General features: G+C 43.6%; 1 protein-coding gene across 3 annotated transcripts in view; it reads left to right on the top strand.

The window, feature by feature from the left end:
* Positions 1 to 246: 246 nt before the first annotated feature.
* The window catches only part of DGKH (diacylglycerol kinase eta), a 184382-nt gene continuing 166971 nt past the window's right edge, over positions 247 to 17657 (top strand). For 2 of the 3 annotated variants that reach the window (XM_033843358.2, XM_019936489.3), the window contains exons 1-2: positions 562 to 684; positions 7365 to 7589. In XM_033843358.2, the coding sequence (XP_033699249.1) occupies positions 625 to 684; positions 7365 to 7589 (285 nt within the window). In that variant the 5' untranslated portion in view covers positions 562 to 624. Of the gene's footprint in view, positions 393 to 561; positions 685 to 7364; positions 7590 to 17657 lie in introns of those variants that run through there. The other variant, XM_073795251.1, reaches the window with a different exon arrangement.

Below are 17657 nucleotides of genomic sequence, written 5' to 3'. Positions count from 1 at the left end.
CCAGCGCATCGGCCGGCCCAGCCCGGGCTTTCCCCGCCGCTCCCCGAGCGCCCGGCTGCGGCTCGGCGTCGGTCCCCGGGGGAGGCCTCTCCTGTCCCCACTGCCGCCCGGTGCCCCTGACCACCCGGCGGCCGCTTTCGGTTCCGCGCCTTATAAGGCCTGACAGGGGGGTCACGTGCGTCCCGGGCCGCCCGCCGGGAGGAGGGGGCAGCGGGGAGGAGGGGCGGGAAGCGGAGAGGAAAAGGGGAGGGAGCCGGGGGCGGAGGAAGGAGCGAGGGGCGGATTCTGCGGCCGTGGGAGGCGGTGGTGGTGGCTGCGGCGGCGGCGGCGGCAGCGGCGGCGGCGGCGGGGAGCGGACCGCTCGGAGCTGGACCGAGGAGGAGGAGGAAGAGGTGGAGGTGGAGGAAGGGACCGGCGCGGGGGCGGGAGAGCGCAGCGCGGCGGAAGCCGGAGACGGCGGGAGGGCCGGTGGCTGGCCCCGGGCGGGAGCCGGGGCGGCGGCGGCAGCGGCCGTGAGGACCGCGGCGAGGGAAGCGCATCCAGCGGCCCCGGCGGCGGCGGCGGCGGCGGCGGCGGGGGCCCGGGTCTGCGCGCTCGGGCGGCCGGCGGGCGCGGGCCGGCGCGATGGAGCCGCAGCACGTGCGCCCCGCGCCCGGCGCCCGCAGCCCGGCCTGGGAGGAACCGGTGGGTACAGCGCCCGCGCCCACCCCCTCCCACTTCTCCTCTGTTCCCCACCCCCGCCTCCGCCCGGGCCGGGTTCCGTTCAGGAAATGGCCCGGGATGAGGTCCCCAGCTGCTTCCCAGCCGGGACAGCGCTTCCTCCGCCGCCCGGGCTCCTCCTCGCGCGCCTCCCGGAGCGCCTTTGTCCGGCCAGCCTAGACTCTCCTCGAGGGGCCGCCGGCGATCCTCTGACCACGGCCCTCGGAGGACTGTTTCCGTGCTTCATCGACTTCTCAACTTTTTACTTGATTTTAGAGCGAGGAGGGTGGGTAGGGAGGGGGAAAGGAGAAACCCACTCTGTGGGTCCGCGTTCATGGCTCGGAGGAAACCGGTTTTCCCTCCCGAGACCGCGCCCTGGGCCGTCACCTGGGCGCGCAGGTTCCTAGAGATACGCGCTGGCTAGGCGGATCGCGGCTTGAAGCCCAGAACCACGCCTCCGCCTCGTGTTCGCCGCTAAAGCCCCGGGCTTTTCTAGGGGTCAAGGGGTTTGCCAGGGATGAAGCGGGAAGCTGACCTCGATTTCGACGAGGATTTTCCCTGCCCATACAACGCAGAGGTCGGGTAATTTTAGGGGCCATAGTAACGTGTGCGTGTGCATTGTGTGTGCGAGGATAAGGATCAGGAGCCCGGGGGGCTTCGGATTTGGTCCCTCAAACTCCAACTTCTTTCTTCCAACTCAGTCAGAATCACCTCGCATCTCTCCAGTGATTCTACCCCGAAACCCCCGTCTCGCTCAGAGCTCTGTAATCCTGTGTGGGCTGCCTTTTCCCTGGCATCGAATTTTGGCTCTCTACGTCCTGCCTCGATGTTTGCTACTCCGCCTTGGTTGAAATTCTTGAACCTATTTGAAAAGCCTCGTCCGAAATTTCTGGCCTCATCAGTATTTTGTTCAACATGTTCGGATGCTCTTTTCCCAGGGACTCTGCGTTATCTGCTCAGGCTGGCCCCCTGCCTGTTGAGAGCTTCTAGGTCAGGTGCTAGGCTTGGTTATCCTTTTTTTTTTTTTTGCTAATATGTACACTCCCAGCTCCTTCAACTCTGATCCATCTGTATCTGCAGCTGTCTTTGCTTTTGTAAATCTGAACATGTTGTTAGGTTGCCAATCTACTCGTATTTCTTCTATTGTGGTTATGCCTGGGGATTAAATTATTCTTGAAACTAAAAACAATTCAGTTTTGGAGTTTAAATCAAAGATCACTGAGAACTAAATTCAGTGACCTGGTTTTGTAACTTTTTTACTTTTAAACTCTCCTATGTGAAGTCTTTTTTGAACTTGCATACTTTAAGCCAACACCAATCACAATGAAAAATACTTTAGGATGCTGATGCCTCAACTACTTTGTGCCTAGAAAAACAGAGGAAGACTTTCATTTTTGCTTTACTTATAGTGACGAAAATGAAAATGTTCATTTATTAGCCTTTGAAGCTAGAGCCCGAACAGAAATACGTGAATGAATTGTGACACTTTGTCCAGCTGCAGAATTCTCCTAAAAAAATTAGGTTTATTTTCTTTAAACACTGAAAGCCTTTTTATTTACTCAACAGGTATTTTGTACAGCACCTACTATGTTCCAGGACTGTTGGAGCTGACAGCACAGGCACAAATCCTTAAATCCTCACAGAGTGTTCATTCTGAGTAGACAGAATGTCTTGTTTCATACATATTAATAGTTTACATTCAGAGAGTCCAAAAAAAAAATCTTCAGAGATCTCATGTGTGGTATAAAATGATACTTTTGACAAAGTGATTTTATTTGAAACCCTGTGGCCAGCTATGTCTGACACAAAGTCTAAGAACTAATAAAGGGGATTCTCACTTAATTTCTTAGAAAAGTTATCCAAATTACTGAAAAGTGGCGTATACAAGAAAAAAGAAGGGGTAAATTAGGGGAAATAGAGTATTTAAATGTTAATTATTTCAGACGTGTGGAGCTAAGTGGGGAAATACCAACTTAATCTAAGTATGTTGAAGGACAGTTTTCCTTTCAAAACAAATTTCATCAAAATCAGGGATTCTTGAACTTTTCTTGGATCAGTGATCCCTTTAAGAATCTAATCAAAACTATGAACTCTCTTTCTCCCCAAAATGTACGCATGCAACATACATACAAAAATTTAATAACATTTCAAGGGAATCACAGAATTCCCAAAACCAAATCTGTGGACCCTCAAAGACCTTGGGTTAAGAACATCTGCTTTGATCTGGACTCTATTTTGCTGTCATTTAAAATCTGTTTTTTAAATTCAAATATAGGCAATTTTAATACTTTAAAAGTATACTCATTTACATTTATGAAAAGGAGTATTCAATATTGAACAGGCAGTATTCACAGCACACAGATCCTGTTGCATTATCCCTTACTGTATATGCCAGCATACATGTAAGGATTTACTTTCCTTATCCTTTTTTGCCGGACCCCAAAATGATGTGATTCTACATAGAACTATTCTGACAGAAGAGTAAACATAGTTATCAGGAATCGATGCTGAGTAATAATAAAGAGAACGGCAAGTCTAACTTGAAATGCACCCATGTCTGGAGCTGAGAAGCAGCTGCTGGCCATCGTGACTTTTCTGTACATGGAGATGAAATGAAGTTATTTAGTTAAGTGAGGGCATTTAAATAAACTGTTAGCCTTATCATTACTCCACCTAGGGCACTGGGCCTACAAGAAGGTAAATGTTAGCATCCAGGTGTCTGTGTATTTTCTTTAATGCTAGGTCTGGAATGTAATGAAATCAGTGGAAACAGAGACATTACCTAAATTTCTAATTAATTAAAAAATACTTTGGAAATAGGTGGGTAGGAAGATATTTAGCCAAGCAGCCCTTACTTGTAGATAATATCCTGGGGGAAAATGGATAGTTAGAATTCTAGCCAGAACTTAGAAGAGTGTGGGAGTATTTACAAAGTAGTTCTTAAACAGTGCAGGGATACTAGAGTACCTTTTACTTGTTAAAATTTATTTTTATATCCAAATGATTTTTATGTAGTTGGCTCTGGTGAAACTATTCAGAACTACTGAAAAATTAGGAAGGGAAGAGTTTCAAAGGAAAAAGGGCCAAAACATAACTGAGAGTTTACAAGTATATTTATGTATTAAGTCTAGACGGCCAAAGGTTTTTTGCCTTAGGTACAGTGATGAGCATATGTACATGGAATTGATATCACAATTAATTTTGAAATCTTTTTCGTTGAGGTAACAACTAAGGAAATTTTAATGAAGTTTTGAATGTTAAATTCTAAATGTGGAATAGTGTATTACGGAAGTAGTTTTAAAGTTTGAATGAAAGCAGGTCTGTACCTGTTCAACCTGCAGTGTTCTTTGCATGGTTCCCATTGATTAGAAACTTGAGTCCTAGAACCTAACTCTTTTTAAAGTGCCTATGTACTTGGGTTCTTCAGAATATAAATGTAGACTTATTTATGTTTGATATAATATTTAATGTAAAACCATAGAACATGAGATTTAAAAGTTGCAAATGGATATTAAACCTCTTGTTATGAGTAGTGATCAATAAGAATGTAATTCAAAAAATCTCTATAGATATTAATGTTAATATTCATAAAGTTGGTATCAGAATGAGAATTGGCTCTAACTTATACATCTTCAATATAATAGTTTTTTTTTTTTTTTAAATGGGACAGAAAGCCCTATTAAGTAGAAACCTAAACCTAATTTAGTGGTAGCTTCTATTTCCATTTCTTTTTGAATGTAGTGTCTATGTGGCTTATGTCCAAGTTTGTAATAGTGTGTTTGTGATATGTTGTGTTCCAAACAAAGGTTTCAAAGTAATAATAAATATGTAAGACACATCTAAGAAATTATTTGAAAATCTGAAAACACCAAGTAAGGAAAAATTCAAGGAAATCTTGTAAATTAAAGAAATAATGTAATATGCCACATATTTGAAATTTGTTTTAGTTGCTATTTTGAGGTACATTAAAATGGTTGCAAATATTGAGCTCTTGACATTGCTATTGTATTTTTAAGGGAAGCGAAGTGCATTGCAAGTATACAATATACAGCTTAAATATTGATTCTGGAAATTTTGCAGATAAAACCTGCAAAGTTGCTAGTGGGTCAGCTACTTTAAATCTGGGATTATTTGAAACAGTTCCTCAGAAGAGATGATTGAAGAAAAGAGGGATTTTTCACGAGCTGCCTTTTGTGGGAAATGATGCAACATTCCTTCACTTGCTTACACAGTATTTCACTCTGAGTATGTGCTAGGGAAATTGTAGAGCAGAGATCATTTATTTAGCATGAGCAGGCTAAGACTGGCTGTGCTTTCAAAGTCACAACCAAATTTTAGAACTTGTTACAGGAGTCTTTGAAGAGCAGGGATAACTGAGGTTAATTTTTTATGAAGTAACGAATACCTTTACTTTGAAGCATTAATTGCCGAGCTTTTGCACGGGAAGCTATTTTAATATTTTTAAGCGATCAGTGTTTGAATCAGAGTGAGAAGTGTATTCAGTCTTCTTTTTAAGATCACAGAATAGGCATGGACATTAAACAATGCCTTTTCCTTTAATCACTCTTTGCCTGGCTTCCGGAAAATGTTACTTATATAAAATTTTAAAGCCTAAAGTGTGAACAGAAACATATTATAATTGACTAACTTTTGTTGTATGATGTGGTAAGGTGAATAGAACATTAGAATAAGACACATGATTTTGACTTTGGTCCCGCTTGTGACTTTGGGCCTCAGGTTCTTTACATTAAAAGAGGTCTGAACTAGGTTTAGTCTTTCAAAAGGCCCTTTACTAGGCGCTCTTATTTACATTGTCAGACCATTGGACTTGTCAGTGACCAAACAGTTGGGTTGGGATAAAGGCCATTATTTTGATTTTTTTTTTCTCTGAAAGAATTCCCTTCTCAGCAGTACGTTCTTTGTAGATATAGAATTGCATTTTTACAGAGCCATAAGGGCTCTTAAAGTTTATTTTCCCACCTCCTTCCCTTCCTAACGAAGACAACTGAGGCTGGAGAAGTAGCCTTTATCAATTAGTATTACCTGGCAGCAATCTCCTGTCTTAGCACATTCAAACTAATCAGCACATTTTACATTTCAGTCAATTTAATCTACCGTGTGGACAGACAGTGGTATTAGGATTGCATATTGCTTCTTAAAATCTCTTAGAACTGTTAGTTCTGTCACAGCAAATTATTGAGAGTAAGACTGAAACTAAAAACAAACAACAACAACAAAAATCCCAAACTAAAACATCCCTCCCTTAGTCTGGAGGACCCTCAAAGGTCATGTCAGTTGAAAAAATTCGAATGAACCCTGAAGGGCACGAACACGCTAAAGAGACTGAATGCTTTCCTTAAGTGTGAAGAGACTGCATAATCTGGCAGGGACTTTTTGCCCTACTTAAAAACATAGCTAACACCAGTTTGGAATTCCCTGTGGACGACAAGAGGAATCTGTCATTTTAGTCTCTTCTCTCGGAAGCCCTCCCACACCTACAAGGGTTCTTTGGCACGGGGCGTGCACAACGCACCGCGAGGCTGCTATTCCCAAGTGTCCGCTCAGCCCGCTCGCGGGGGACGAGCTGTGAGCGGTGCCTGCCGCCTGTTGATCCTATTTCCTCCTGCTCTAGTCCGGGTTAGGGAGTGGCTCTCCCCGGACTTCCAATGTTTTCGTGCTCGGGCACTGGTGTTCACACGGCTCCAGTGCATTGTTTTCTTCCAGGCAGTCTCGGTTAGCGCTTCAGCTTAGATATTTATTTTGCATTCTGTCGTCTCGGGCTGCGGGTACTTGCTTGTCTCTCCACGCCCTGGCCAGTTTCCTGTTAGCCAAAGGGATCGCTCTTTCTGAACCAAAAGTTCTCAGAGCCGAGTGGAACCTCCCGGAAAATGCTCTTCTCTTCCGTGTGCGCCGGATGGGAGTGGGGGTGGGCCAGAAACTAAAGGCCACGGTCGGGAGAGCTGAAAGGACCCGAACCCCTAGGCGGAGGCGGGAGAGGTACGGGTCAGCCGAGAAGGGCTCCGGGGTCCGGAGACAAAGGGGGCAGCGCCCATCCACCTCGGGGCCGGAGGGGACTTTTACTCGTGGGAACTGTGCGGCGAGGCCCAAGTGTCTCTGGAGAGATTCTGGGTCCAGGAGGTGGCGGGAGCACCCAGGGGAGCCGGGAGGAAGCTAGGTTCCCTTTCTACTCCCGGGGCCGTTCTTGCCGCTGCTGCCCGGGAACCGAGGGAGGGAGCCTCGCTACTGCCGGGCCTGCGGGGATGGGCTGCGGAGGCTTCGCGTCTCCCCCGCCCTCCCGTCCGTCCTGGGGACCCCAGACCCTAGGGGAAGTGGGAGGTTGTCCCAATCCCTCTGTCGCTCCCATCCTCTCTACCCGCGCCGGTTGTATTCCGGGTCAGGAACCCTGTAACATCCCGAGGCTGGGTGCGCTGCCGTCCCATTGGGCCTGGGTCCGTGTCCCCTGCGCCCCACCGCGGTCGCCACTCAGGCGGGAGCGGAGCGCGGGATCCTGGAGGGCCCCGGCCGCGGGAGGCGTCTGGTCCCCGGCGACCCTTCCCCCGCGGGGCCGGCTGGGGGAGGGGAAGATGGCGGCGACGCCTCGGCGCGGGGCTCCGGGCCCGGCTCGAGCAGAGCACACCTACTGACCACCGCCGCCGCCCCCGCAGGGCGGTGCTGTGTCCCCGCAGGAGTCGGAGAGGATGGCGGGGGCCGGCGGCCAGCACCACCCTTCGGGGGCCGCGGGAGGAGCGGCCGCCGCGGCCGGCGCTGCGGTAGCCCCCGCCACTGCCTCGGCCGGGCCCGGAGAGGATTCGTCCGACAGCGAAGCGGAGCAAGAGGGACCCCAGAAACTGATCCGCAAAGTGTCCACTTCGGGGCAGATCCGGACCAAGGTGAGGCGGGCCCAAGGGGAGCGTGGAAGGCGGGAGGCGGCTGGGCGGGGAAGAGGAGAGTGGGCGCCTGGGGCGCAGGGCGATCCCGGGAAAGTGTGGAGCCGAGGTGAGGGCGGGGCCTGGGCCCGGAGGCGGGGCCTGGGGGAGCCGGACGGCGCGCCGCAGAAAGGGATTCCCGGCCGGCGCGCTGGGGCCTCCAGGGTGGGTTCCGGGGGAGATGGGTGGGCAGGGGCGGAGGAGAAAGGAACCAGGGAGCGTGGGAAAAAGCGGAAGCGCTGTTTAGAGTTCCCACTCAGGGATCTAAAAAGGAGTGTTTCATTTTTGGTACTACCTGCCGTGCAGTGGTTCGGTAGAGTGCGTTGCGCAGGGAGCGAAGTGCAGGCTGACCAGCCAGAGCTGCAGTGAACTTCGCCACCTTCCCTTCCCGTGGGCAGCAGCCTGCCTCTCCCTGGCCCACTCTGAGAGGGTGGATGGGGAGGTGACACCTGCCAGTCCCTGTGCCCCTTTGCTGCCCTTTGGTAAATGATGCTCGCGGTTAACCGCACCCTAACGCGGCACAAACAACAGACCTCGAGTTAGGTTCCCGCTAAGTGCAGTGTTCTTATCTTATCGACACACCCATGGTTAATTTTAATAATGAAAAGTAACTGCTTTGTGTCACGTGGAGATTAGCATGCTGTGCTACTCTTTATGTAGCAGGTACTGTTGACCTGTGAGGGCTCAAAGTTGAGAGTTTTAATTTGATTTTATATGTATATATAGCAAATGCTTACGACTGACTGAAGGATTATTTATACACTCTAATTTTCATCATACTGTAGAAATCATCACGCGGAGAGTCAGTTATCACGGGGGGACTTTAACGAGGAATTTGAAAAGGGAACCAATAAAATCATTGGATATGTGTGCTCTTTAAGAATAAATTTGCAGAAGTTAATTCATTCTATACCTATTTTTATGAGAATTTGTTTTCTAAGGTTAATGGACCCATATATGAAAATAGAACTTTTATTATATGTCTGTGGATTCATGTTTGCACCTGCCTCCTTATTTTCTAAAATAAATATGTGTAAGCACACACACAACTGCTAACAAGCTGCACTTAGGGAAGAGTCAAAGATGCTTCTTTTTTTTTTTGGTACACGGGCCTCTCGCTGTTGTGGCCTCTCCCACTGCGGAGCGCAGGCTCCGGACGCACAGGCTCAGCGGCCATGGCTCGCGGGCCTAGCCGCTCTGCGGCATGTGGGATCTTCCCAGACCGGGGCACGAACCCGTGTCTCCTGCCTAGGCAGGCAGATTCTCAACCACTGCGCCACCAGGGAATCCCAAAGATGCTTCATTTTTAAGTGCACATCTTGTAACCTCCTTTTAACGGTGACATTTTTAATTTAATATAATTTTGATAAATTAAGGATATGGAGTTTAATGTATTTTTAGAAGATTAAGGCTAAACAAAATAGGGACTTTCCTAACAGAGAGTACCTTTAACATTTGAAATCTTAGTTAAAAAAAAAAAGTTCCCAAAACTGTGTTAATAATGGGCAAAATGGCAGGTTTTAAAAAAATGGTATTTTTATACATTCAACTGAAATGGTAAAAATTCCATGTATACTTACATCAAGATTGACCAGTAAATTTATACTGTTTGGAAGAAAATTTAGAGATAACTCTAATTTGAATTGAGTAAAGTCAAACAACAAATTTGTTGGGAGTACCACTAAAATTTGAAGGGTTCTTGAACTCATGATGATAGCTACGACTATACTCTTTAAATTTGATATTATCTATGGTTTGGGGTAAAGCATCTATATCGAGACTAAGAGTAAATTCAGAAAGCATGTTTATTCTTGGTTTTCCATTTAACTTTCTCACAAAAATATTTAGCACATAATGTTTTGCCATGATTAGGGATAATTAGTGATCATTAAATGAAACGTTCCTTAAATTTCTAAGATGTATTTATTGAATTTCAGAAGTTCTGTCTTTTATACTAGCTTATACAAGTGCATACAAGTTCATCAACATTATCATATATGGACACATGAAATCAGGGCCTAAACTGGCTGAAACTGGTGGGCCTTGTCCTCCCTGCCTGTCCCAACCCCCCAATCCAGACTGTTCATCTCTGCTACAGATTTCATCAGTTACATCTCTTAACCACAGGTACTGATTCTCAGGGTTGAGGGCAGGACAGTGGACAGAATTCATAGAATGGGAACTGCTAAATTTAACTGTTGGTTTCCAGTCTTCAGTTATGATCCAGATGAGAGTTAAGGGAAAAGATCTTTAGAAAAGGACAGACACTCTTGATCCCTTCCACAGGTGTGTAAGATGGAGGAGACTGGAGGAGAAGGAGGCCCTGAGATTAGCCCAAGGCTTAGTCATATTTAAGACAGCAGGAGCTTGTATATCCCAAAGATAAACCAAGGGACCACTAGGTGTCACAAGTTGTGATTACTAATGGTATCTTCTGCCCTGGTTATGTAGCAGCCTGGGGTGGTGTTTGTGGCACACGCACACGTATTTACACGTACATACCCATGTGCTTACATATGTCTGCACATATATGCTCTCTCTTTGGAAAGCACTTATATACAGACATACAAAGGGCCTACAGCAGAGTGAGTTGTGCATAGAGGTCGTAAGTATTTCTTAAATGAATGACTTTGTGTATATATTACATACACACATATAATGCTTCATATATATGGGTGTTATTGTTAAAATGCAGTACTTATTTTAGTGTCCTTTAAGATCCTTAGGATCATAAAACTGTTTGGTGTCTAGTTTAGGTCTGGAGTGAAAAACAGCCACTAACTTAAGTAATTACCTTATTTGAAGTGAAGTGAAGTGAAGTGAAGTGTTCCTTTTTGTGAATGCTGGTTAATGTTTTAAATAATTTGAGTGTTAGTGAAGAACTTTAAGTTAATTGTGGCATTTGGAAGGTATCCAGACTTTTCTTAATTGAAAAAGTAACGAGTACATACAGTAAGACGTTCAGACAGTGTGAGAGGATATTGGTGATGGTAGAGTATCCAGTGAAAAGTAATCTTCCTCCCACGTTAGACCACATAGTCTCTGTCTCAGAGGCAATTGTTGACATTTTCTTGGTGTGTTTCCAGAAAATTTCTATGCACATACAAGGAGATATATATGTGTGTGTGTGTGTGTGTGTGTAAATATGTAGTATTTAAAAAATACTAATGAGAACATTCTCTACACATTCTGCATCTCGTTTGTTTGAAACATGGAGATCATTTCTCTAATGCTTGACTATGACTACCTCATTCTTTGTAATGATGGCAAAGTATTCCATTATATTAGGTTGAGCTAAGTGAAGTTGCTCTGTCAGTAGGTCAAAATGGTAGAGAGTAGGGCCGGGAGGTGGGGAAAATGGGGAGAAGTACACACTTTCAATTATAAGATGAATATGTTCTGGGGATTTAATGTACAGCATAGTGACTGTAGTTAATAATACTAACTTGTGTATTGTGTACTTGAGATTTGCTAAGAGAATAGCAAAGTATTCCCACCACACACACACACACACACACACACACACACACACACACTCTTAGCTGTGAGGTGATAGATATATTAACTTAATTGTGGTAATCATTCCACAATGTATATGTCTATCAAATCATCACATTGTGTACTTTAAGTATATACAATCTTACTTGTCTGTTATACCTCCATAAAGCTGTTAAAAATGGTCCAACATGGGAAATGTCATACGGTTTAACCTGCATGTTATGTCATCATTTAATTAACCAGCTCTCTATGAAAGGAAATATGGGCTATTTTAAGACAACACTAATCTCAGCTTTTTTGCAGTGGATACGATGTACTTTTTTTTTTTTTTTGCGGTACGCAGGCCTCTCACCGTTGTGGCCTCTCCCGCTGCGGAGCGCAGGCTCCGGACGCGCAGGCTCAGCGGCCATGGCTCACGGGCCCAGCCGCTCCGCGGTATGTGGGATCCTCCCGGACGGGTGCACGAACCCGTGTCCCCTGCATCGGCAGGCGGACTCTCATCCGCTGCGCCACCAGGGAAGCCCACGATGTACTTTTTAAATAAAGAATAAATAAGACTGGCATGCCTTTTAAATTAGTGTGGCTTAATAAAATGCTCATGTACATTTTATACCCTTGTCACATTCTCATATTGTATGCTCTTTGTTCCCGTTTTCATTTCCCATTTTTTCCTCCTGTTTCTTTGCCTTGCTGTCATCTCTACTATTTTTCTCTTTCTCTGTTTTTCACTTTTTTCCTTTCTCTGTATTAGCTAAATGGAATTTCAGGTAGTCTCATCTAGCTACCCAGGTGCTAAACGCTAGATAATTTTATGGGTGCCTCGATTTCCCCAAAGGAAAAAAAAATCACTTATATACAAAAGTTTAAATAGTGCTGATGTGGGGAAGCCAAAGGGAGCTGTAACTCATCAAATCTCTTCCTCTCTCTTTACCCTTGGCTGTTATCCCTAAATTCTTAGTCTTGTTTCAAGGAGAAGCTTGATTTTGCATTCAGATTTACTATTGTAGAGAATTTCACAGGTGTTTGCTGGGAGTGAGACATTCTGAAACAGCACCGATACAACCTCAGACCAGCTTGGTTTTGAACATGCGTGTGAAGGACAGTCGGTTTGCTTTTTGTTGGCCCATGAATACTGTAGTCTTTCATTTTGCAGCAAGTGGCTGGAGGAACATTGGTCAGGCTTATAGACTAGGACTGTTCAACCGTCATAAGCCAAACAGTGTAAACAAGTGGAGCCATCTCAGTGACTTTTTTTCACACTGACTCATCTTGGTTAAGGTCTTGAAGCTTCATGTGTCAAAACTATTTCCTAATTTGGTTTATTATGCGCGCATTTATTTTTTTGACATTTATGTCTTCTTACAGTTAATTTTAATGTCCATAAATGGGTCTCTAAATTTAGGTAAAACATACCTAAACACTGGAAAGATATTCAGAACTTTGCAACATTGTATCTGGATTAGGACCTCTCTTTCAGCCCATTAAAAGGATAACCACCACATTGTTCAGTTGGTACCTTGGTTTTACTTTAACACAAAGGATGTATAAATAAACTCTTATATCTTTATGGTAAGGTATAATCAATATGGAAATATTGATTTGTATTTTTCACTGCTTTATGAGATACAATTTGTGCGATTAAAACATTATTTTTCACCATAAACCTTCGATAGAGTAGATTAGGGAAGACTTGCTCAGTGTTTTTCAGGTTGTAGGTGGCAGCCCATTAGAGGGTCATGCTGATTCATATCCAGTATTTAAAACAGAAACAGAATAGATTCAAAAATACTATTTAAGACTTTTAGCCACAGTTCTGCATGGAAACATTGGATTGGGTAATGATCCAGATAGGATGGGAAACAGAAACAAGGCCAGAAGATTGTTAAGAAATAAAGTAATATTAACAGGTTTATTGTTCAGAAACTCAACATGATGTGAAAGGCAAGTAAGAGTTTTTACATTTTGATAGGTGATGAGCAGGAAGATACCTTGAATTAGAATAATTAACATTCATCTAGGCAGAAATCAGCTAACTTTTTCTATAAAGGGCCAGGTAGTAAATATTTTAAGCTTTGTGGGCCGCAGTCTGTGTTGGAATTACTCAGCTCTACTGTTGTAGTATAAAAGCAGCTATAGATAATACTTAAATACCTATAGGAAGCTGAAATGTGGTATATGTCTATATGTGGTAAAATGTGACTGCATTTGTTCCAATAAAACTTTATTAAAGGATGTTAACATTTGAGTTCATAATATTTTTATGTGTTAAAAAATATTCTGTTTTTAAAAAAGCCATTGACACATGTAAAAACCTTCTTAACTTGTGGGCTGTATACTATCAGGTGCCAGAAGTATATATGGCCCATGGATTTGTCTTGTGGGCTGTAGTTTTTTGATCCCTATCCTAGGTGATGGAAAATGGTTTGCAAAGCACTACAAAGTTAAGGTGCTGTGAAATGCAATCAGCGTTTAGGGGACCAAAAATAGCTAGATTTCAATCCATTTAAAACCCTCATCTTTGTAGAACATTTTATTTTTAGCTTGGTTTGCGTCTTTGCTTCCATTTTAATGTGAACTAAATATAGACTGGAAACTCTGAGTCTTGGTACACTAATATATGGTATAACAGCTTTCTTTCCATTTTGACTACAAGTTAAACATGATATCCCATTATTAAAGATAAGAGAAGTAATAGCTAATTTACTAAACCTTTACATATAACTTAAGATGCATTATTTGAAGGTATCTAAATTTAGAAAGCTTTCAGTTAGTTTAAGGTTGCATGTTTGCTATTGTGGTGAGAGTGATGGAAGGTTATATGAAACTACTGTTGTAAATGACTCAGGGCTCCTTACTGTTTCCAGGGTACAGTGTTTCACTCATATTGGATTTGTTAGGTTTTACTTGCTCAGGAAATACATATATAGCAAAGGTTTTAATTAAAGAGAGTTTGTTTCATGTCTAAAAATAGACCTTTGAAAAAGACCATAACATGTTCATTATATGTCCATGCCCATTACATTTTCCCTTGGCAAATTAGTTTGATTTTGTTGGGTATGGAGTATTTTTTTCTGTGAATATTTAATTATTTGAAACACATCTGTATTTTTGATTTGGTTAAGTGGCTTAAGATGGTCAATAGCCATTGTTGATAATGGCCTTACTTTAAGATTCAGTGTACATTGTTTCTACTTTAGATTGTCACTTATTTTTTTCAAATGAATATATATGGCAATAATTCCCCTCCCTGCCTCCCCCTCTCCCCCCGCGTTTTGTTAGAAGGATATTGGGAAGACTTGTTAGCCTCTTGTTTTCGTTTTTAATTTTTATTGGAGTATAGTTGATTTACAATGTTGTGTTAGTTTCTGCCGTACAGCAAAGTAAATCAGTTATACGTTTACATATATCCACTCTTTTTTAGATTCTTTTCCCATATAGGTCATTACAGAGTACTGAGTACAGTTCCCTGTGCTATACAGTAGGTCATTATTAGTTATTTAAGCCTTTTGTTTTACACCAAGGAAATATGATTAACTTTATCATGTGTGGAGCTGGAATCTCTAACCTTCTCACTGTGCGGTTTGAATACCAGGACTTTCTCAAACCATCAGATTATAATTTAGTATAATAAAGCTTTTTTTAATAAAGCTTGGGGCATTTATGTCAGAAATTTGAAGATACCTTTCTCCTTAGCATTTTATTGTTTACAGAGCAGTTTTATATACATGATCTCATTGAACAGTTGCTTAAAACCATATGAATTTTACAACTGATAAAACTGAGACCAAGTTTGAACATCTGCCGAGTAAATGGCAGGGTTGGAACTGAAAAGCAGGACATCGAAACAGTGGATGGCTTCCAAACGTCTTCTTTTAAGTCCCGTAAGCTTCTTGGGTTTTGAAACTTGACATCTACAGTGTACAAGTATGGATGTATGCGGGTGTCTCCTTACCGCTCCTGCCTCTTCTCCTCTCCCCTAAATTCCCCTCTCCTCCCCCTTCCCTTCCCTCCTCCTTCCTGCCCAGCCCTTTATTCGTTTGTTTAATCTGTGAACGTATCTGTGACCAATGTTTTAGGTATCCTAATGCCTTTTTGCAATCGAAACCTCTGTTTTTAGTGAGACGTTAAAGAGGGTATGTTTGAAAAGTGAATTGTGGAATAAAAAATTTCAGCTGAAATTTATATTAATTTTAATTACTGTTGGGCAAATCATGGAATCGCTTTGAAAATGTCTTTAGAAGGACTAATTTAGAAGAAATGCTTATAGGTATCTAACACTTCAAATAGATTTTCAAAGAAAACTTATTTTCACTTTTATAAGGTAAGATGCTATTTTTAAAAGGTCATGGTATAGCGCTAAAAAGAATTATATAAAGTACTTTTCCATTGGCCTATTAAGGCATAGTTGAGGAAAAAATATGAGTAAAATTTATTTTTAAATAAAAGGCTAAGGAATGAAAATGACATTTTGAGGACCCGATTTTCTCCATCTGACTCTTTTTTTTTTTTTTTTTTTTTTTGCGGTACGCGGGTCTCTCACTGTTGTGACCTCTCCCGTTGCGGAGCACAGGCTCCGGACGCGCAGGCTCAGCGGCCATGGCTCACGGGCCCAGCCGCTCCGCGGCATGTGGGATCTTCCCGGACTGGGGCACGAACCCGTGTCCCTTGCATCGGCAGGTGGACTCTCAACCACTGCGCCACCAGGGAAGCCCTGACTCTTTTATTTAGATTAAGAAAGGGTTCCAGGGTGTATACCTGAGCAGGCACACTGTTTTGAGTGGGATTATTTGTACAAACTCATATAGTACTTTAAAATTATGTTATAATATTATATGTATATATGAATATATACTACTATCTCCGTGGTTTGTGAAGCATAGTGGTAAAATGAACACCTGTGAACCAGCTTTGGAACGAGAACATTTTCAACATCACGCATCTACCTGTGTGCCCCTTGTCTTTTCTACTCCTTTGTTGCCCCTCAATTCATTCAAAAAGATATTTATGGTGTCCATGTACTGTCATAGGTGCCAGGGATAGAGCAGTAAACAAAACCAAAATAGATGAAAACCCCTGCCCTCATGGGGCTCACATTATAATGCAGGGAGAATTTATAACTTATAAATATGTAAAGTGCATAGTATATTAGAAGGTGAGAAGTGCTATAGAGAAAAAAAGCATGAATGGGAGCGGGGATGGGGTAGGAAGGGGAAGGTCTTCCTGAGAAGGTGACATCTGAGCAATGACCTTGAGGAAATCAGCTACGCAGACCTCTGGCGGGGGTGGGAGGGGGGAAAGAAGTCAGGCAGAAGGAACAGAGGCTGCAAAGATCAAGAAACAAGCTACAACAAGGAGGCGGTCCGTGGGGCTGAAGTGGGGTGGGGGGATGGGAGTGGAGGGGAAGCAGGTGGAAAGCTAGAAGTAGGTTAACAGTAAGGTCGTGTAGAGTTCCTTGCTTGGGGTTCATGCATTCCATAGTCTGGATGGGCTTCAGAGGGCTCCCCAAATTTTGTGTCCACGTGTATGCCCCTCAGAAGACTAAAACCACTGATTTGTAGAGGGGAATTGCAGGACAGGCAATAAAAGACAGATTAAAAAAATACAAACACGAACTGTAACCATCTGTTGTTGTTGTCCTTTGGAGAAATGCTAAAATTAGGAGTGGGTTCAGTGCAATGCAAGGAGAAACTCCATTGGACAGCAGGGTCCCTTGGGGCAGTTAGGTAGTGTCGGGTTTGCTTCTCAGCTATTCCATGTGCAATTAGGTGACCTTCACCATGTTACTTAACGTGGCAGAGAATGCTGTGCCCCTCAATATCTGGGTTCCCCCTGTCCTTCCTGGCCCGCTTTTAGACTTCAGTTCCCGCGTGCAGATAGGTGGGGCTGTGTAAACTGAGTTTGGGCCGTTGGAATATGCGTGGGCAGGATGTTTGTCACTTGGCTTCTGAAGCCATTTGTGGGACTCTCCATGCTTTGTCCCTTCTCTCACGTGCCAGATGGATGTCGATTATCCAGTGGAAGGAGCTTGGATCCCTGACTCATAGAGCAGAGCCTCTGTGATCCTGCCCCCAAGCCTCATTGGCCAGATTGGATCGTGACACAAAAGGGAAATGGACCTTTACTGTGTTAAGCCCCCGAGATTTGGGTATTGTTTGCTACAACAGTTAGCATACTCTTAACCAAGACACTTCATTTCTCTGAACTTCAGATTTCTCATTTGCAAAATAGGGATAGTGATTCTGACCTCAAAGCGTACGGATGAGGATTAAGGAAATACACAGTATGCTTTTGTATCCCTGATGATTATAATTCTTTTCCAAAACGGGTATAAAATCCTGATAATGCAGTTATTCCTGATACACGTGCCTTCTAAATACTGGAATCAGTAGGCCACACAGACCACTGTCCTTTGTTGACTATTTAATGGACTTGATAAAACTATATATGTATATATGTAATTAATTTATTAATTTTTGCTGTGTTGCGTCTTCGTTTCTGTGCGAGGGCTTTCTCTAGTTGTGGCAAGCGGGGGCC

The sequence above is a fragment of the Tursiops truncatus genome, chromosome 18 (genome assembly GCF_011762595.2).
Source record: "Tursiops truncatus isolate mTurTru1 chromosome 18, mTurTru1.mat.Y, whole genome shotgun sequence".
NCBI classification, from domain to species: Eukaryota; Metazoa; Chordata; class Mammalia; order Artiodactyla; family Delphinidae; genus Tursiops; species Tursiops truncatus.
Note: the sequence above shows the minus strand (reverse complement) of the source record. Positions and strands in the feature narration are given on the sequence as shown.